At 33.8% G+C, this 21,883-nt stretch overlaps 1 protein-coding gene across 6 annotated transcripts; it reads left to right on the forward strand.

Annotated features, from left to right (window-relative positions):
• The first annotated feature begins 2,601 nt into the window (after positions 1-2,601).
• On the forward strand, positions 2,602-15,216 carry LOC143555052 (putative phosphoinositide phosphatase SAC9). 6 transcript variants are annotated; one of them, XM_077044680.1, is made up of 14 exons: positions 2,602-2,728; positions 3,651-3,738; positions 3,828-4,432; positions 5,377-5,509; positions 6,251-7,329; positions 7,444-7,551; positions 8,141-8,311; positions 8,406-8,642; positions 9,108-9,515; positions 9,627-10,373; positions 10,920-11,117; positions 11,247-11,696; positions 12,740-12,970; positions 14,750-15,216. In XM_077044680.1, exons 2-14 carry the CDS (start codon positions 3,726-3,728, stop codon positions 15,023-15,025), a joined length of 4,656 nt encoding a protein of 1,551 aa, XP_076900795.1. In that variant the 5' UTR covers positions 2,602-2,728; positions 3,651-3,725; the 3' UTR covers positions 15,026-15,216. The 6 variants fall into 6 exon arrangements, with proteins under 6 accessions (XP_076900795.1, XP_076900799.1, XP_076900797.1 ...); XM_077044684.1 differs by having other exon boundaries at positions 8,406-8,637; positions 9,112-9,515; XM_077044682.1 differs by having other exon boundaries at positions 3,834-4,432.
• Positions 15,217-21,883: the final 6,667 nt, after the last annotated feature.

A 21,883-nucleotide genomic window follows, 5' to 3' on the forward strand; every position in this document is an offset into this window, starting at 1 on the left:
TCGCCCCTCCTCTATCACCTCTATTATCGCGCGGGGAGGGGGGTGCTCCTCCATTTTGTCACCCCCATCGCCCTCCAATGTCGCCCCACTAGCAAAACCTAATAAGTAATTATCTATGTTTGTTTAGAAGAATTCTCTCAAAGCTACATGAATTAAAATTACAAATATAAAATAGTTACACACAAATAATGGGAAATGAAGTAAAAACAAACTAGAGTACTATTATAACTCAATACAATAAGTACATTAACTATGGACTAATGCACCAAAATGCATCTTAAACTTGAACCCTTGGATTATTACAAAAATAAAAAAAGTCTTTAGTTGGTTGGCCAGAAAAAAAAATTAGAGTAAAACCTTATGTATTTATATCATGTATATCAATTTTACAAATCTATGAGTGTTATTGGTCTTTAACCCCCCTCCAAAATCCAGTTTCAAAAATTCTTATGGCATCCTAGCATTTAAAACCAGTCAAGGTTGAATGTTACCTCAAATCGACAACCGAAGGTAGTTGTTAGATTCAAAGTATTATTGCGCTGAGACGAGGAGAAATTGGCAGATGATAGCGGAACCGGAGACTAATCAGAATCTGGTGGTGCATTGATGATAATGGTGGTTTTAAAAGTTAAACTTTAAGAGTTGAAAGTATAAGTTTTGGGAGGTTCGTATATGAGTTTCAGAAAAAAAGTCATCAATTATTAACATTAACAATGATTATACATTTAAACGTATCAATTCAATATTCTTATCAGCCATAAATCAGCGAATTTTGATTTTTTTTAATTAGTTTAGCCCTGCTTGTGGTGCGCACATATGATGTATATATGTGTGAACCCTCGGGTGGGCAAAAGTGAAATTGCACTAATTTTGACGTTATTTTACTAATCTCGTGAAAATAACGTTAAAAGTGACGGACGGTTAATCAGGCATCATGTAGTGGCGTTGATAGCCGAAAGACAAGGGTACATGCACCGATCAGCCGGTGTCCCGATGATTGAGTGCTATGTGCCTTATGTCCAAGGCTTGATGCAAAACTACTATCGAGCCGGGGGTCTCTCCGAAAGCAGCCTCTCTATCCTTATAGGGTAGAGGTAAGGCTGTCTACATCTTACCCTCCTCAGACCCTACCATAGCTTTGCTATTGGTGGGATATACTGAGTACGATGATGATGATGATGATTAATTAGTTTAGTACCTAGAAATTTTAAGAATGCAAGATATTTAAAAAAAATAGTATTTCAAACCAATAAGAATGGGACATGTGACAATAGTAAGAAGAGTTTAATAGTATAGGTAGACTATGTGTTTGTTTTTTTTATTATCGTTTAAGTTTATTTTTTTTAATGAAAGAAATAAAAATGTATAAAATCTAGTTGATAAAAGTAACACCGTTGGTCAACTGGATCAATATTGCCATGTAATTATCACATAACATGCCATGTCATAAAAAAAATATGGAGTTAATTATTTGTTAGACTGAAATTGTTATTATTAACGTACTTGAAAGTTGAGATTACCACTGTTACATTGTTAGTTTGGATTATTGTTGGCCAATGATTAATAGTGAGATTATTAAAATCTAATTTTCCTAACTAGAAAAAAATTTAAGATTTTCGCATATCATGTAATTAGGTTACCAAATTATGAGAACAAGATGAAAGAAATTAATGCGTCTGAAGAAACACCACCTATACACTATTCAGAAAACCACCAACGTGTCATGCGAGATGTATGGTTAATACGGGTAATGGCAGAGGAAAAGTGGTCATATGGGTGGAGGTGCACACATCAGCTTTTTTTAATACCCGAATCCGGGTATGGAACCAGGTTCGGGTATTCGGGTATGACCGATTATTGAAAAATGGTCATACCCAGGTCGGATTCGGGTCCGAGTATTGTTTCTAAAAATCATACCATATGTATCGGGTATAGAACCGGGTATTCTAAAACCAGGTATTTGGATACATTATTTCTTGGTATTGAAAAAAACCTTATTTTTGGGATTTTTTTCCAGGTATAGATTGAATATTATAAGAGGGTTGTACATTTTAGGGTATTTTTTATGTATTTTTCGGGTTGGTTCCAAGTTAGAGTTAAACGGCTATATGGTTCCTATGAGGAACAAATCATTCTACATGTATAATTTGTTTGACTTTTTTTTAAACGCAACGAAGCCTACAAATAGGCTACTGGCTAAATTCATCGCATCGGGATACACTCTTCTTTCGTTCCGGGAAAAACCCTCGCCTAAGGCCAACGCCCGCGAACACTCGCTCGAAGGCACGACAGTGCGATTGAATATAACTCGTTAAGTTCAAGGATCCAATTACTGAAAACCACAAACTCGCCTAGTCTCTCATCATAACCCTACTGCCTCTGAAACTAAATATTATGAACAAAAAATGAACGTAAATCAAATGAAACACCAAGCCTCTTTTTTACCACTTCAACACCGACTATCTAACAAAAAGAATGACTCATGGACCAATAACAATATTTTATATTTATTCATTTCTTAAAACTCTTAAATGTAATTAAAAATGAAACATTTTCATTTTTACAAAACATTAAAAAGTCTACCATCAATGCCCAAACGATAGTTATTATTATTATTATTATTATTATTATTGTTTGCATCTTTTAATTTCTTCATTTGATTTGCGATTTCACCACCAAATTATTATCTCTCGATTCAATCCTCCATCATCGTAATTTGGGACTCAAGGTAATTAATTCATCAAATAAATTAGGTCTTAATTAATCAATTTGCGTTGTTAATATATGTTTCTATATCAAATTCTGTATCATAATCGCTGTGATCGAATTTTGTGACAATAATTTGTATTGGGTTTTGTTTACTGATTGATATGCCAACTTAATTAGCAGCAGAATGTTTGTTGATGCAGTAATAATTATTTCCTATTTTTCTGGATTTTAGTAACATTATTACTTATTAATTAAACCCAATTCTCATATGCTTTCTAAACCAAGATAAGACCCATAAATTGAAGCCTTTATTATTAAGTGAACGATGATGCGGCTACACGAAACACTAATGCTTGCATAGCTAATGCGCTTGTCGATAATCTATGTGATGTGGTTGTAATGTTTGCAAGCTCTTGGTAACAATTTATGCAAAAATAGAAACTTTGTTGCAGTCAGTGGCGGTTCTTAGGTTGGGCCAGGCCGTGCTTTGGCCCAGCCAGCTTTTTCGCTAAGCAGTCTAATTTTTTCGGGAAAAAAAAATTGTTGGGAAAAAAATGAAACTTGGTGGCATTTGAAAGTCGGTTGCCATATAATTTATATTTTATGTCTCTTTGGATGATTAGTTTACAGATTTTAATTTTAAGAGACACTTTAGCTAACCTTTGTTCATAGCTAACGTGCTTGTCGATAATCTATATGATGTAGCTGTAAGCCTGTAATGTTTGCAAGGCCTTGATAACAATTTATGCAAAAAAAATAACAACAAAAAAGGAAAAATATCGAAACTTAGTTGCAGTCGCTGGTAAAAAGTGAAACTTGGTGGCGTTCGTAAGTCATTTTTCATATGATTTATATTTTGTCTCTTTTGACGATAAATTTACAGATTTTAGTTAAAGAGACACTTTAGCTAACCTTTGTATTAATCATGTTGTAGACTGTAGGTTCTTTTATTCAGGAGCATGATTTATGAACCTTAATGCTGTTATAAACACCTAAAGCAGGTTCATTATGAGATAATGGACTCACCTGGTTAGTCCCTTCAATATTTTAGAAACTTTATTAATGAACAATTCGTGTGTCCGTTTTTGTATTTTTTGGATTCTCATACTTTATATCAGTTACAGCTGGCAGATTGAGGAATACATCGGTGGTGGTTGCTACACTTGACTCAAGTGAAGTATATATTATTGTTAGCTTGTCTTCTAGGACCGACACTCAGGCCGTTTACATTGATCCTACAAGTGGGGCCCTTGTACATGACAAAAAGCTCGGATATGATGTTTTTCACACCCAAGATGAAGCACTAAACTACATTACAGACGATTCAAAGTTAGTTTGTAAGACTATACTTTATGCAAAAGCTATATTGGGTTATGTTGTACTTGGAAGCACTGCGTTACTGCTTGTTGCAACAAAGTTAGATGCTAGCATCCCGTATCTTCCAGGTGGAGGGTGTGTATACACCGTTAGTGAGAGTAAATGGATCAAAATCTTGCTTCAAAACCCTCAGCAACAAGGGAAAGGAGAAGTGAAGAGTATTCAAGAACTGACTGAACTTGAGATTGATGGAAAACACTATTTTTGTGAGACGAGGGATATTACCCGACCGTTTCCTAGTCGGTTTTCCTTACAAAATCCTGATGATGAGTTTGTTTGGAATGGCTGGCTCTCGTTTGCTTTTAGAAGGATCGGGTTGGAGCAACACTGTGTCATTTTGCTGCAGGTATCCATTTAATGTGAATTCATTCTCATATCATTATTGGTTTTTTCTTCCTAAGAGGTCAAAATGGCCAAATTAGGTGCGTGTGTATCAAAAGATGGTTACATCAAAAGCTAAGTTTTAAAGTCCAATACACACGGTAACAAAACGAGTTAAGTTGGATAAATTTCCATATACGTAAACCATTTAATGTAATTTGCACACTTTCATATGTCATGCATTTAACAATTTTATTTTTTTAAAGGGCTAGTTGTATAAACAGGTAATAAACTTTCCCCAAGTTAATATTTAGTCATCATCATCATCATCATCGTACTCAGTATATCCCACCAATAGCAAAGCTATAGTAGGGTCTGAGGAGGGTAAGATGTAGACAGCCTTACCTCTACCCCATAAGGATAGAGAGGCTGCTTCCAGTGAAACCCCCGGCTCGATAGTAGTTTTGCATCAAGCCATGGACATAAGGCACATAGCACTCAATCATCGGGACACCGGCTGATCGGTGCATGTACCCTTGTCTTTCGGCTATCAACGCCACTACATGATGCCTGATTAACCGTCCGTCACTTTTAACGTTATTTTCACGAGATTAGTAAAATAACGTCAAAATTAGTGCAATTTCACTTTTGCCCACCCGAGGGTTCACACATATATAATTGAATGGTGGTTATCAAAAATAGAATCATTTGGAAGTTCCTTAACTTAATAAGAATTTTTTAAAATTTTGTCTATTTTTAGGAGTGAAAATATATCCTGTTTTCAGTTTTTATATACATATATATATATGAGTAAAGTCTGTATATTTCTTTTTAAGAACAAGAAACTACTTTATTATACATGGAGATTTGAGGAAAGGTGTGTAGCCACTTTTAAGATCTGTTGACTTTATGCACATCTAATAACCAAATGGCATCTGGGATCTAATAAGATTCAATGTAAACTTACAGGGATTTGCAAACTATAGAACATTTGGAAGCTTAGGTCAGCAAGAAGGAAATGTGGCTCTTATAGCCCGGCGTAGTCGGTTGCATCCCGGTACTCGATACTTAGCAAGGGGCCTAAATTCTTGCTACAGTACAGGTGCATTAAAATATTTAATTTTTATACATTTATTTGTTATTTTTTGGAAACTATGTTTATATACTTCAATAGTCCAATCTTGCAGGAATTTCTCATAACTAATTGTGAAATGGTAGGCGAGAGGGTATTTATGGTAAAAAAAATTGTACTAACCAAAAAAGCCGAAGCAAAATTAAACAAAATAAAACCATTTGTATCATTGGTTGTATAGATATCAGCGAAAACTTCATCAAATAGTAACGGGTTTCTTAACTGTTTTAACTAAAGTCGCTCAAAAGTAATTTTGTTCTATGTATTTTTGTTTATTTTTATTTTTTATAAATGTATAGTTTTTAATATTAAGTGAGACAAATTAAATATATATGAATCTTGGTTACTAATAAGTGGATTTTTTTCCCAATTAGCTTGAAGCAGGAGGTGATAGTGAAAAAGAAAATAAAAAATTCATTAGATATCATAATCGTTAAATTTTAGTCGCATTGAAAAAAAAATAATCACTAAATACTAACCAAGATTTATATGTGTTTCATTTGCCTCACTTAATTTTGAGTGACTTTAAAGTTGAGTGACTTTAGAAAAACAAATTAACTTTTGACTTTTTACAGGAACACCCTATTAAAGTTGAGTGACTTTAGAAAAACAAATTAACTTTTGACTTTTTAAGTGACTTGACACATTATATGCATGATGCATTTATCTTATTTTTGTTTTATGCTTTTAATTAGCAGCTCTATATGACAGGAAATGAAATCGAGTGTGAGCAACTCGTATGGGTTCCAAAAAGATCAGGTGAAAACGTGCCTTTTAACGTATACATATGGAGACGAGGCACTATTCCTATGTGGTGGGGTGCAGAGTTAAAAATGACCGCTGCCGAAGCAGCAATTTATGTTTCCGATCGCGACCCATATAAAGGAAGTGCACGGTATTACCAAAGATTAACCAAAAGATATGATACACGGAAAAATAAAACTGGTTTAGTTCCGATTGTGTGTGTCAATTTGCTTAGAATTGGAGAAGGCAAATCAGAAAACATTTTAGTTCAACATTTTGAGGAATCATTGAATCATATCCGGTCAACTGGTCAACTACCCGACACACGAATTCATTTAATACATTATGATTGGCATACAAGTGTCCGACTGAAAGGTGAGCAACAAACCATTGAAGGACTTTGGTACCATTTAAAAGCTCCCACAATATCCATAGGCATTTCTGAAGGTGATTATCAACATTCTCGTATGCATATGGACGATTGTGAAGGTGAAAAGATATATAATGATGACATCAGCGGTTTCTTTTGCTTACGTGCACTTCAAAATGGAGTGATCCGGTACAACTGTGCTGATTCTCTTGACCGTACAAACGCCGCTAGTTATTTTGGTGCTCTTCAAGTTTTTACAGAGCAGTGTCGGCGGCTCGGGATATTACTTGATAATGACGCGGTGTACGATCACAATACCAGGAAACAGTCATTCTCGGACAAGAGTTGGAAGCGGTTTGACATGACATTTGAGGAATTCAAAAGGTCAACTGTTTTGTCACCAGTATGCCATTTAGCTGAGCTTTTCTTGATTTCTGGTGATATACACGCGACACTGTACACTGGATCTAAAGCAATGCATAGTCATATTCTTAGCATATTCAGTGATGAAGCAGCAAAGGCTAAACAATTCTCGGTGGCACAAAATATGAAAATAAATCTGCAAAGAAGATATAATAATGCGGTTACAGATAGCTCTCGTCACAAGCAGTTAGAAATGTTTCTTGGATTAAGGCTTTTCAAGCATCTTCCATCAGTATCGATTCAGCCTTTGCATGTATGTTATTTTTATGTTCAATTTTATACATATATTGTTTTGATGGTTGCTTATTGTATCTATTTCTTCAAGGTTCTGTTTGATATTACTTGATAATTCTTCTTTTGTTTGTAGGTGCTTAGCAGACGGTTTAGCTTCCTTCTTAAGCCGATTGCCAGCATTGACCAGCATCCTGATGATGGAGATAGTCTTCTTAGTTTTAAGCAAAAAAACCTCATATGGGTAATCATGCGTTTTTCTCTAAATGTTATTTTATAAACTATCACTCTTCTAAAAGGGTGTAAACAAGCCGCACTGATCCGAGCTTAACTACGCTTGAGCTCGAGCTCGACTCAGTTTGTGCTTTGTTTTTTAAAGCTCACACTCAGCTCGTGAGGAGTACCTTTTCAAGCTTGGGCTTAGCTCGTTTATTATTTTATTAATTAATTTATACGTATTATATATTGTTGATTATTGTATATGTATATATAACATAATATATATGATTTAGTTTTTTTTATCATAGTTTCATATATAGTAATTATTATATAAATATATGGAATATATATAGAAGTTATATAAATAATAGGCTCGTTTTGGCTCGCGAGCTGGCTTGACTTCAATAAGTGAAGCGCAGGCTCGTTTAATAAACAATCTTATTTAAAGGCTCGAGCTCAAGGGTATTAGAGCCATTTAGCAAGATTTTGATGTAAATAATAGGCTCGTTTAGTCATGACCCTGCAAAAACATTATCATAGGTGAATGATGTATTATTTAGTTATTTTTATCATAATTTGAATATCTAATATAGTGTGGATTATATATCGCACAGATCTCCCAACAAGCTGCTGACATAATACAACTTTTTATCTACCTTGGAGAACCGTGCCACGTTTGTCAGCTTCTTCTCACAACTTCACACGGTGCAGACGATTCAACTTATCCATCAACAGTTGATGTGAGAACAGGACGTGATCTTGATGTGCTTAAACTTGTTTTGGAGGTTTGATTACACACTAAGCATGTTGAATTCAAAGTCAAGGGTATTATAGTCATTTAGCAAGAATTTGATGTAATTTATACCAATATTTTTACAGGGGGCGTCTATTCCTCGGTGTCCTAATGGTACCAATATAATGATACCCATACCGGGTGCTATTAGCGACGAGGACATGAATTTGAAAACTAGGGCCAGTTTACATGCCCCTCAAACGAACCCTTCGTTCCTATATGATTTTGAAGGAGTAGAGGGCGAAATGGACTTTCTTACTCGTGTGGTTGTACTCACATTTTATCCAGCTGAGTCAACCAGTTCCCCTGTCACTCTGGGTGAGGTACATTCAACAATAAATATATTTCTATTGTTTTCTTGTACTTTATAACTTTGTTTCACTTGTATATTCTTTTTAAGAACGAGTACCATGCTCTTATAGGACTAATTATTTTTTAGTGTTACTATTTTGGCATGATATGATGTAAGCATTTTCAGTAATCCCTGAGTTTACTTGCCAAATGGACCCTTTTGATCGTGTAGAAAGTAATTGATTGCTAGACCTTGTTGGAATATATATTCATAAAAAAGAATTTATTGATGTGTGTTATACTTTTATGAGATGAAGTGCAAGTCTACAGGAAACACTTCCATTAAAAGCTTACTGGAAAATTTTGGTTGCTCGTTACCTTTATATTATAAATCATTTGTTTTAGATTTTATTATGATTGCATCTGTTTCTGATTGTCAAATATGTTTTTTTTAGTTTATATCTCTAAATCATTCATTAATTGTGTGTTTGTAACAGGTAGAGATACTTGGAATTTCTCTTCCATGGAGAGACATCTTTGCTTCTGAAGGTCCCGGCCTAAAGTTATGGGAACGCGTCACTACTAGCAATAATAATAATACCAACTCTTTTCCATCTAAAACTGGCAGCAATCCTGATGTTTTTGGTTTAACAAATGATGTGTTACCACCTGCAAAATGCGATACATCTAGAAACCCTCAGGTAGACCTTTTGTCGGGTGAAGACATTAATTCAAGATCCGATTCACAACCAATGACAGAAATTAGTTTGCTTGATCCATCTCTTGACACGTGTCATGATCGAAAGGAAGATAATGGCTCACAAAGAGTTTCAGTGCATGATAAAACACCAACCAAAACGAGTGCACAACACTATATAAGTTGCTTTGAAATTTTGACCGCGTTGGTATGCTATTTTCTTTATATAAAATTAATGCTGTATCATTGTTGTTACTGTAATTGATGTTTTGTTGATGTATAGATATATCAATAAGATAACTGACTACGAAGTTTGCAGGATAACAGATTAGGGTTTGCGGAAGCGATGAAACTTGAAATCGAACGTCTTCGCCTCAATCTATCAACCGCAGAAAGGGATAAAGCTTTATCATCTATTGGCATTAATCCAGCTAGGGTAAATCCCAACATAATTATAGAAGAATCTGATATAAACTCATTATGCAAAGCAGCAAACACGCTTGCAATGCTTGGTCAAACTTCTCTAGAAGACAAAATTACAGGTTGTATTGGTCTTGATCCTCTTGATGACAAAAATGATATGGATTTCTGGAATATTAATAGAATCGGTGAGGGTTGTTGCGGTGAATCATGTCAAATTCACGCAGAACCTTTGACTTTGACTTTGACTTCAACTTCAATCTCTTCTCCAGAGTCGACGTTTATTTGCTCTGGATGTAAACGTAGGGTTTGCAGGGTTTGTTGTGCGGGTAAAGGTGCTATGCTTCTTAGAAACAACACGGGTGGATCAAGTAATAATGACGCGGATGGGGTGATTTGTAAATTGTGTTGTCAAGATAGTATTCTTGATGCGTTGACTTTGGATTATGTTAGGGTTTTGATTAGTCAACTAAGAAATAGTCAAGCTGAAGCTGTTGCTTTTAAAGCTTTTGCTCAAGTGGTAGGAAAGAATTATGGTAAAAAGGAGTCATTTAATAAGTATGAAGCTAATAAAGCCCTTGATCTGTTGTTACGTGATGACGAGGAATCATTGGCTGAATTCCCATTTGGAAGCTATTTGCACTCGGTATTTTTCTTTCCTTTGATTTTGTTACATGCTAATATACATGTAATGTTAAATAAAAGTTATATAAATACAATGTCTGTTTAGTCTCATGAGCCGGCTCTAGTTTGATATGTGAAGCTCGGGCTCGAGCTCGTTTATCAAACTGAGCCTCAATAAAAGCTCGAGCTTCGGTTCGTTTAGACTCGCCTCAAATCAAGTTTTTATGTATCTGATCTCGAGTAGCTCATGAGCAGCTTGGCTCGTTTACATTCGTAACAAAAACTATATTATTGATAGTAATCCAACCTTTTAATAAAAGGGATTTCTAGGTGTTATGAATTTGTATACACTTGGAATGACTTTCAGCCCGTTTGACCCATTTTCTTCTTTAGCTATATATTATAAATCAACCCATTGACCTGTTAAGAGGTAAAACGCAACCAAAGTTAACCCGTTTGTAGGCAAACTGGTTGGAATCCCCACCTTTGTCTCAAATACATAATAGACGTGTTACCAAATAATTCAACTAAAATGTATTTCTTACATTTTTATATGTATTTTTCATAGATTGAATCAGCTTCGGGTTCAGCACCACCTTTGTCATTACTTGCATCATTGGATAGTGGATTACAACAGTCATATTGGAGAGCTCCCGCGAGTACCTCGTGTGTTGAGCTCGTTATCGTTCTTGGCAATCTTTCAGATGTATCTGGAGTCGTTCTTCTTGTTAGTCCATGCGGTTATTCTATTTCCGATGCCCCTAACGTAAGTAGAAATAGGTCAACCCGGCGGTAGTTTTATTCTTTGTATCACCTTATCAGATATTATACAAAAGTCTAAATGGATATTTTTTCTTATCGCTTGTACTTCATATTATTTTTTTATATTATTCAGGTGCAAATATGGACAAGCAATAATATACACAAGGAAGAAAGATCATGTGTTGGAAAATGGGATGTTAGATCACTTATCACATCATCCCCGGAGCTTTGTGGGCCCGAAAAATCCGATAAGGAGGGTCAAACTCCTCGCCACATCAGATTTGACTTTCGAAATACGGTTCGTTGTCGCTTGATTTGGGTAAAACTAAGTATTCAGAAAGTTGTTACAAGTTCCGTTAGTTTTGGGAAAGATTTCAATCTTCTATCGTTTGATGAAGATCCGCTCTCTGGGCTCGGTAGACGGGCCTCTATAGGAGGAACATCTGAAACCGACCCATGTGTTCATGCAAAAAGAATTCTTGTTGTTGGATGCCCCGTGAGAGCAGATATTGGACGAAGTTTTCAGCATGCTAGTAGCGTTAAAAATTGGTTGGAAAAAGCTCCATTATTGAATAGATACAAGGTATGGTTAATTAGTGTCAAAGAGTTGGAATAATAATGAGCTGGAATAATAATAATAATAATAATAATAATAATAATAATAATAATAATAATAATATATTTGAAAGTTTTGATTACTATGGAGGGGGAACCTACAATATATAGGAAACCATAAACTGGAAACCCTTGATAAACCTAAGTTGGGCCCATGGGTTAAGTGTTTAACAAAATGAAACCCTGATAATAACTAGTAATTAGTTATAATTCACAATTAGCAAACCTTTTCTAATTATGAAATATTTCGAGTAGAGGTGGGAAAATGGGCAGGCTAGGTAACATGTCAAATTGAGTCACCTGCAAATACTTTTTAACTTGTTTGCTATGGTTATAAAACTAGAATATTTTTATATAACAAAAGGGTTTATGTTACTTTTTTATATAACAAAAAGGGTTTATGTTACTTTATTATTTATGCATTTTGTAGCGGCTAAGTGCATTAAAGGGTAACCAACTTTAGTCTGTATTCGGTTTTAGGTAATCAACTTATTTTATTCCAAAAATACCCACATACATTTCAAAATTATTGATTTAATGTAATTATGTAAGATAATCAGTTTTCAACTGCCTCATTAGAAAACGTCAACATGTTTAAAAAACACGTCAACATGATTACACGCGATTGACACACTAGCTGTCACGTCATATTTGACACGTTACTTTAATCATTTTTCCATGGTTAACTCCAATTAATAATTTTGAAACTTGATGGTTTAAAAGGTTGATTACTTATAATAGACGTGCATAAGAAAACCGGGCTGGGAATCAACCCCGATTTTGGGCCCGAACCAATTTGGTTGAAACTGAGCTGTTGGAACGATAACCAAAACCCGAGTTGTGCACCTCTAACCTATAATAGGAATTGAACTAGAGTAGGTTACATTTATATACCCTTTCGAATACCTGGTCCTCTTAATCTGTCGAACCCATTTTCAATTAGCTTAACATCACCCATTTGGTCCGATATAGACCAAATCTAACCCGACCCATTTATCTTATATGTTTCAGGTTCCGGTTGACTCTGAGAAACTGATTGACAATGATCTGGTCTTGGAACAAAGCATTTCTCCATCTTCGCCCCTTTCAGCAGGGTTTCGGCTTGATGGATTTAGTGCAATAAAACCTCAACTAACGCATTCACCTTATTCTGATGTAAACCCGTTGGACGCGTCATCTTATGTTTTTGAGCATAGATTCATATCTCCAGCTGTGCTACATATTCAAGTATCTGCATTACAGGTACTATAGAATTAGGTTATAAATTCTTGGTTATATACTACTTTCACCAAAAAAAAGGGTTTGTTTTCTGTTTGACTTGACACTGGTTTGATGCTGATGTTGTTTTCTATAATATTTTCATGGTTTTTTTAACTTGCGTTGGAGGTTATTAGTAGAATTAATACCATTAACGGTTTCCCTCCAAAGACATGATTCAAGTTTAAACTCTTGTAACTGAAGTTTATATTTAGATAGTTTTTATAGTCTTTATTATTGCTGATTTGTAGCGATAGTCTTCCTGTTAATTTGTTGCTATCTATGTATATATAGGATGTCATTGTAGTGAAATGAATCAAGTTGATTTCCATTCTCTTATAGTTATTAGGTCAATGTCTGACTTTGAACAAGTCAAACGCAGTTGGTGGAATGTCAATAGTTTTGACTTTTTTAAGATATTAATGAACATATCTTGGAGTCTAGGGGTGTAAACGAGCCGAACCGAGCCAAGCTGCTCATGAATTACTTCAGATCGGCTCGCTAAAAGCTCGAACCGAGCCGTGCTTAAACAAGATCGAGTCTAAAAAGAAGCTTGTTTAATAAATGAGTCACTGCCCATGCTTCTGTACGGAATTCGGCCGGGCTCGTGAACCTAAACGAGTTTGTTATCTATATAAATATAATAATTTTTATTAATATAATAACTATATAGTTACATAATATAAATAACTACATATATAGTTATAGTAAAATAACTAATATTATGTCACATCCATAAGTTATAATTAAAAATATATATGTATTTTTTTAACAATTTAGTTATGATTATAATATATAGGATCAGGATCATGAGAGAACTTTTTTGAAATTGAGAACTATGAGAACCATTTTAGACCACAAAAAAACCCAAAAATAAAATAAATCATAAAATAAAAAAAAATACAAAAATGAAAAAAGTAAAAAAAACAAAATTCTTATTTTAACATCCCGGTTTCATTAAAAAAAAACCTCGGTTTAGCAAATTATATACACATATGTATAATATATACATATATGTACATTTACATGATTTTTTTATACACATGTGTATAATTTAAGATAAATGATACTGTACATATGTGTATATTACGTAACTAAAGATTAAATAAAATTATACATGTGTATATGTGTATAATACGACGTTTTTTTATTATTTTTTTTATGAAACCGGAATGAAATATAAGAATTTTGGTTTTTTTACTTTTTTAAAATTTTTGTTATTTTTTGTTTAATGATTTTTTTAAAGGTGTTTTTAGTGGTCCAAAATGGTTCTCTAAGTTCTCAATTTGCAAAGGGTTCTCTTAGGATCCTTACCCAATATATATATATATATATATATATAGGGGAGGGTTATCCTAAAAATAAGTAGTTTCCTAGGAAGACTAGGAATAAATCATAGTCATTGGATCATGTTAATCAATGGTTTAGATTTAAAATCACCAATAACTGACATAGTTTCCTAGAATTACTCTTTAATCATTATAACCGACATAGTTTCCTAGAATTGTTCTTTCACCATCATTTGTAATGCCAAATGTCAAAGATTGGTTGGTTCTTACCATTCCTAGGAAACTCCTTATTTGAACCCTTTTCTATATATATATATATATTATGTTATGTGTATGCAGTTATAAAAAAATTTGATATAGAGCTAGGCTTGGCTAAATATTTGGATATAGAGCTGAGCTCGGCTCGTTTACACCTCTAGTTAATATGAGTTTGAGAGATTGTATAGATATTAATTATTATCATGTCTGCTTGCAGGGGTTGCCTGAGGAGATGGTGGTGGTTGCAGAATACCGGATTCCAGAGGTGAAGGGCGGGACCGCCACGTACTTTGATTTTCCTAAAGCAATAAGCAGCAAGAAAATGTATTTTAGGCTGGTTGGAGATGTTAATGGGTTTGCAGATGATCCAGAAGACGGTGGCGATACGGGGCGGCCGCTAGCGGCAGGGCTGTGTTTGTTAAACCGGATCAAGTTATATTATTATGCCCACCCCTCTGACCTTGGCAGATGGGCTAGCCTTTCTGGTATATGATTTTTAGTTGTTTATAGTGATTTTTTTATTCAATTATTGTAATTTTTATTTGGTTCAAAATAATCCATTTCATTTATTTCAGGGTTGTTTGCAGATTTTAACAAATTGTGATTTGTTTTTTAATCACAATAAGACTGTAAATATAAAATTACCTGATCATTTTACCGTTGACTGTTTTGTTGACTATATAATGTGATTTTGACATTAAAGTTCATATTCTATTTATACCACATTGTGTCTCATTGTAAACAAGTAAGCATTACATAGAAATCTACACATTGTTTTCGGAACCTAAAAACAAGGAACCGAATGCCTTGTCCTCTGGTCGGACCTGTTGAGCCAGACTCAAGAACCGAATAATGTCATAACTAATTTAGATTTCTATCAAATTTGTAACAAAATATAGTTTATTTTGGTTATCATTTCAGTCGTGAAACGATCTAACCAACTAGCTCATGTAACGATTCAGGCGGACTGCTTTAGTTTATGGTTCCTGGTCCGGCCTGAGAACATTGAACGTAAAAACATTAAAGATGAGTCTAAGAACCTCCGCAACAGCCGCACATGATTTTAACCACCAAATGAAAACCTGTCCTTGCCTGAGCACCAAACATGCCCGTTGACTTGTTGAGTCCTGACGCCTCTTGACGGTAGTCAGTCGCATGTAACATTTTTGCATTTTCGGTTATTAGTAAGGATGGAATCAGTACTGTGCCGATACCTAATTTGAACAGAAATGGGTACCGAACGTATTCGCCCAGTACTGATATTTCGGTACGGTGTTTGGGTACTTTTTTGTTTAATATTTTCATTAATTGTATCAAATTTATTTGTAACCATGGGTAATCAAGCAGCCGTAAAACGTATCAAATTCATTCATAATCAACAAAACCATAATGCCAAAACCAAAACCAAAACATACAAAATGTCCCAAGCAGATTGATGGCACCAATTTATGTAGAAACACGAGAAAGGAAGGCATGGGTAGTCGTATCTGATGCTCAATAATAACTCTACACATACAAATCGGTACCAATACCGTTTTTATCGAATACTGAAATCAATAAATCTTGATACCGGCATCAAATAGCCGGTATGGGTACATGTACAAATCGACATTCAGGAAAAAAAAAATCTCATCCTTAATTATTAGTATATATTAGTGGATTACACTTTTGTATTTGTTAACCTTTTTTTATATTTGTTTTTTTTTTGTAAGGCAACCAGTTTTAATTCCAACGTTGTTAACTGTTTTGACATGTTATTACCCCTCCCCCCACCCCTCACCCTTTTTTTTTTCTTTTAAGAATTTTTCATATTTCCTAATAGAAATAGTGTGTATTTGGCACGATACATACTTGTATATTTATCAGTAACTACGTCTTGCTTGTTCCATTGTTCACGCAAGCCGTAGTCTATATTGATATGGATTATGATGGGCTCCTTTATAGGGTTAATAAATGATTACAAGACTGGTTAATAGTCTTTGAGAGCCATTCATTAATGCTGAACACACAACAAAATATGTAAATTGAGATATTCTTATATAAAACTTGGTAACATATACAACTACATATTTTTATAAAACCTAGCGCATCCACACTCGTACCATTTCGATCGTGGTCCCCGGGTGAAGACCCCTACCCGTCGCTATCTCAAAGATATTTGGGTACGATCTTGTGGGCCTCTTTCCATCGTATAGTTATGTTAGACCCTGATTTGTCTTCTAGTGTGTAGATGCTATCTTATTTTTTTTATCGGGGTGTTACCCATATAGCCATAAACAATTTATGAACTTCTAAAAGATATAGCATGTAAAATATGATTGTAAAAACTATAATGTAACATTTTTAACTTTTATGGCAAAGAAATCATGAGGTTTTTATGTTTTTTGAGACAATTAACTTACATCCCCACTATTACTAATCGTACTCATAAATCCACATTTTATATCATTGTCTAGTTTGGGAAAGGATTTGAACCATCAACCTCATGAAGAGATACGTCAATATGTACACATCTTGATACCACAAGGTAGAATCGTAGGTGATTTGGTGTTTTGCCGCATTTTAATACATTTACATGTAATAAGTTCAGCCCATTAGGTTAATCCATTAGACCTATTAGATTTAAACATAACCTAAATCAACTCATTTACACGTAATAAGTTAAAATCACCACCTCTGGATTTAATCTTTAGATAGATCTGAAAAAGTGGTGTGTGGTTTAGATGTATAAGATATTAAAGATTACCCATTTACCCGGATTAAGTAAATTACTTATTACTTGTCTTGGAAGTAGAAGGTTTTAAATGGGTTTGTAGAGGGCCAAGTCTGGTGTTAATAAAATTGAGATATTTTTCTTTGTTAATAAAATTGAAAGTTATTTGATCTTTGTTTTAGCTTTCTGATCACAATTTATAAGTTCACCAGTTAAAAAAAAAAACTTCACCGCCTACGTGATAATAATGTGAAGAGGCTTCTTTACGGAGGCCTTCCCACCGTTGCTCACCTGGTCTCAGGCTACGGGCGCATCACTTCAACCCCGTTACGGATGGTCTAGCTAATCTACTTTAACTATAAAAGATTCGTAAAAATGAAGTCACATAACTAACATCTTTTATAGACCTATACAATCTTTATTTTTAAATCCACACCACTATTATTTTACAAGGTCTAGATTATGTTTTATACAACCAAATATTAGAAACACAAGTCAAACTAAAAATCAGAAAATTACAACTTCAACAACATTTTGCAGATCTACTAATTTTGTGAAATAATGAACAACATTATTATCTTTCATATTTTAAATTAATGTTTTCACAGTTAGACGGGATAACAAACATGTCGTCTTATTAGTTCACCGGGCCGGATTTAAGATCAGATATTAAAATGTTTATTTAAAAAATTATAAAATTATTAGCTTTAAACTCGTAAATGAGAGACATGGAGCCTGGAGGACGGCTGGGAAAGAGAAAGATATGTTGGAAAATTAGAAAATATTGAATGGAAATTAATTTTTTGAAACTAGACGAGTGCCCGCGCGATGCAGCGGGTCTTTAAATGCGGATTTATTAATCACGTAATAATTATGAGTGTTCATGGTTCGGTTTAAAAACCTTAAAACCGTTTAAACTGTTCATCGGTTTGGTTTCCCGGCTGGGTTGTTTACTTTCAGTGGTTTTTTTACTTCCTTTATCCTTTTAAGTATCATACTTTGACTTAGTTGGGATTGATGATACAGTTATATTAATAATCATTTTAAGCAAATTTTATTATCAAAGCTTAAACTCTTAAACCAAACCAGAACCAGACCGTTAATAACAGTTTGGTTTCAATTTTTAATGGTTTAGTTTTCGTTTAAAAACAATCAAAACCGGCATTGAACACCTCTACGTAACATATTAATTTTTTCAATTGAAAAAATTATAATAGTATTATATACAAATTAAAAGGAATAAAATACTCGTTTTTATGGTGCAATATGCCCTGCTTGCGGTGTGCGCATATAATGTATATATGTGTGAACCCTCGGGTGGGCAAAAGTAAAATTGCACTAATTTTGACGTTATTTTACTAATTTTGTGAAAATAACGTTAAAAGTGATGGAAGGTTAATCAGGCATCATGTGGTGGCGTTGATAGCCGAAAGACAAGGGTACATGCACCAATCAGCCGGCGTCCCGATGATTGAGTGCTATGTGCCTTATGTAATATGTCCAAGGCTTGATGCAAAACTACTATCGAGCCGGGGGTCTCACCGGAAGCAGCCTCTCTATCCCCATGGGGTAGAGGTAAGACTGTCTACATCTTACCCTCCTCAGACCCTACCATAGCTTTGCTATTGGTGGGATATACTGAGTACGATGATGATGATGATGATGATGATGATGGTGCAATATTTTTACAAAAGTATTAACGTATGAAAAACTTATTGTCGTTTAAAAATCGTGGGGGAGAGGTTGGTTTAAAGTTGAAACTAAAAACACGATATGGGTAAAGATGAGGGGGCAAACTTGTAAGTTGAGTGAATTATGTTTAAAAGACAAGTTTACCTTTAATTAGACATGTACTTCATGCTTTAAGTGTTGTAAATTACTTAAAAATGGGTGTCTTAATTTACCCATATTTGGTGTATTATATATAGTATAGATTATTATTATTAGACTTTTCATATGGTGAAACTCTTAAGTAAAGTTACTTAAGGAACTTGATTAATTTATTAGAGTTTATGACTCTAATTAATTTCTAATTAAGAGAGATTTTCCATTATCCATGACTCTTGTATATATGATAGGCTAGGTGCTTCATTTGAAAATGCTTGAAAATACAATGAAATATGTATGCATACGTGAAGAGTTCTTGGTGAAGAAAAAAGTTTTGAAGACCCATATGTTGAGAACCTATAGAGATGAGTTTCTGTATTCGATTTCTACCTTTCATTCTTTTTATTTTTTCCGCAAGTTCTAACACTAAAATTTACCAGATGTAACCTCGGGCGCGTGGACATCTCCGGCTGGTACAAACTGCTTTGGTTGTTGTACCTGAGAGACAGACGCGTTGTCTTATGTAGAGGCGCGAAATATGTTTTAAGGGAAGCGTGTTGAACATGTGTCTCAGCCTCAACCGTCAACTTTTGTTTTTTTCATTCTTGAAAGCCAAAGAATGAAAAAAGCCGTTGCTGAATAACAACTTTTGTCTTATGTAGAGGTGCGAAATATGTTTTTTTTATACTTTTTTTCATTCTTATGTAAAAGCCGTTGTTATGGTAAAAAATGGAAATTTTAGTTTTTAAGTTATTATCAGGGAGATTACAAGAAGATGTTGCTGAATAACAAGTTGAAAGCTTTATCTTTTGAACTTCTTGAGTTGAAACATTTAACATATTTATTATGTTTTTCATTGTTTATATTTATTTTGTATTACGGTATATGTACTACTTATTTTCTCAAGTTAATAACGAGAATATCGTTATTATTTTAATATAAAAAGTGACTCATATTCCTACAAGATCAACCACGTAGTAGCGATTGTCAACATGCTTGAAGAAGAACGGCGAATTCTCAAATGAGTGATTTGAACTTAGTTTGTCACACGTTATACAAAACGTGAAGCAAGAATAAAAGAGCCTCGAAATTGATTAAGATCTTTACTTTAAAGCTTGTTTATGTAACTAAGAACTTGCCAAACTTCTTTTAAACAATGTTTTGAGCTTCCACTACGAACATTGTCTGAAACCAGTTCGTGGAATTAGGGGTGTGCACAAACCCGGAAAACCTGAACCGAAACCAAAAAAACAGAACCGAAAAAAAACCAAACCGAATTAGAAATCCGCAACTCGGTTTTGAACTTTAGAAGAAACCAAAATATTGGTTTTAGTTCGGTTTCGTATTTTGTTAAGAATCAATAATATCGAACCGAACTGAACCGAAATAAAAAAAAATGAAATAACCGTAATATCTTAGGGTCAAGTTATTCTACAAAAGGGAATAAAAATAAGAAGGATGAGAACGATTTTTAGCCACACAAAAAAACCCCTAAAAATTAAAAAAAAATCATAACTCAAAATTTAATAAAAAAACGAAAAAAAATAAAAACACAAAAATGTTTCCACCGTCTTTCTCGTTCTAAAAAAACAAAAAAACAATGGTGAGTGAAAAAGTTGTATATTTTTGTTTATCATTGTGTTTTGAGTTTGTTTTCATCATTGATTGCGTTTTTTTTCTTGACGTTGTGTCATTTTTTCTTTATATTGTGTTATATTATTCAACATTGTGCTATATTTTGTGCGGCATTGTGTTATATTTTGCGATCTATTATGTCTTTTTTCGTTATAATTGTGTCTTTTGTTCATTTTCGTCATTGTGTCTTTGATCTCAGCATTGTGTCTTTTCATTATTTTTTTCTTATTTTGAATTTTTTAACGAGAATGATGGCGGAAACATTTTAGTTTTTTAATTTTTTTTGCTTTTTTATTTATATTTTGAGTTATGATTTTTTTATTATTTTTTTAAATTTATTTTTAAGGGGTTTTTGTGTGGTCACAAATATTTCTCACACTTCTCATTTTTAACTTCCTTTGTATTTTAACTTTACCCTAATATTTTAACCATAACCATTAAAATTAAATCTACCGATGACTATTTGTTTAGTTTTAGCATATGGTTGATAACAAATATATTTGGTTTCCGCACATTGTTAATAACTAATAATACTTGTAGTTTTGATTTTAAATGTATTCTTTATTAGCTTTTAATATTTGAAGTCTAAATATTTAATATTCAATTAATAATTAGTTTAAAGAAAAAAGATATACCAAGCCCAATTTCAATATCTTGGGTGTCAAAAAAAATTTTTTGCCTAAAATTTTTTGGCTCGATTAGCAAAACTGAACCGAACCCAAAAATCAAAATCTGAAAACCGAAACCAAACGATTTTAAAAACCATAAAACCAAAAGTTTGGTTTTCGATTCGGTTTTAATCAAAAACCGCATCGAACCACAACACATACCCCCTACCCCCTACGTGGAATAGACTAAACATTAGAGATTATTATTAAAATGAGAGTACAAAATATGAGCTTGTTACATGTTTGGGTAGCCAACAACCTTCCGTACATGTATCTAAATGAGATGTTTTAGTGATACTCATTGTCATAATTGTAAGCCATTAAATAACAAAATGTATTTTAGATCATGCATATTAAGGCTAAGGGTAATGGGGTTTGGTTGAGCCCCAAGTGATCTAATCAAAAGCCGACACGTAAGTGATGACATGACTCGTGATCAAGCCCCATAGGGTGTACTGGGGCTTGATTGATCCACCCCAATTTTTTTATTCAACCCATGCTCAAACAC

The sequence above is a fragment of the Bidens hawaiensis genome, unplaced genomic scaffold (genome assembly GCF_021521415.1).
Source record: "Bidens hawaiensis isolate Kalapana, Puna unplaced genomic scaffold, B.hawaiensis_p1.1 tig00017951_1, whole genome shotgun sequence".
Taxonomy (NCBI): domain Eukaryota; kingdom Viridiplantae; phylum Streptophyta; class Magnoliopsida; order Asterales; family Asteraceae; genus Bidens; species Bidens hawaiensis.

What these genes read in the sequence shown, in the direction of transcription:
- LOC143555052 (XM_077044680.1), top strand. An exon ending in CCCCTGTCACTCTGGGTGAG is followed by an intron (nt 8,643 to 9,107) that starts GTACATTCAACA and finishes TGTTTGTAACAG; the next exon opens with GTAGAGATACTTGGAATTTC. An exon ending in TTGAAATTTTGACCGCGTTG is followed by an intron (nt 9,516 to 9,626) that starts GTATGCTATTTT and finishes CGAAGTTTGCAG; the next exon opens with GATAACAGATTAGGGTTTGC.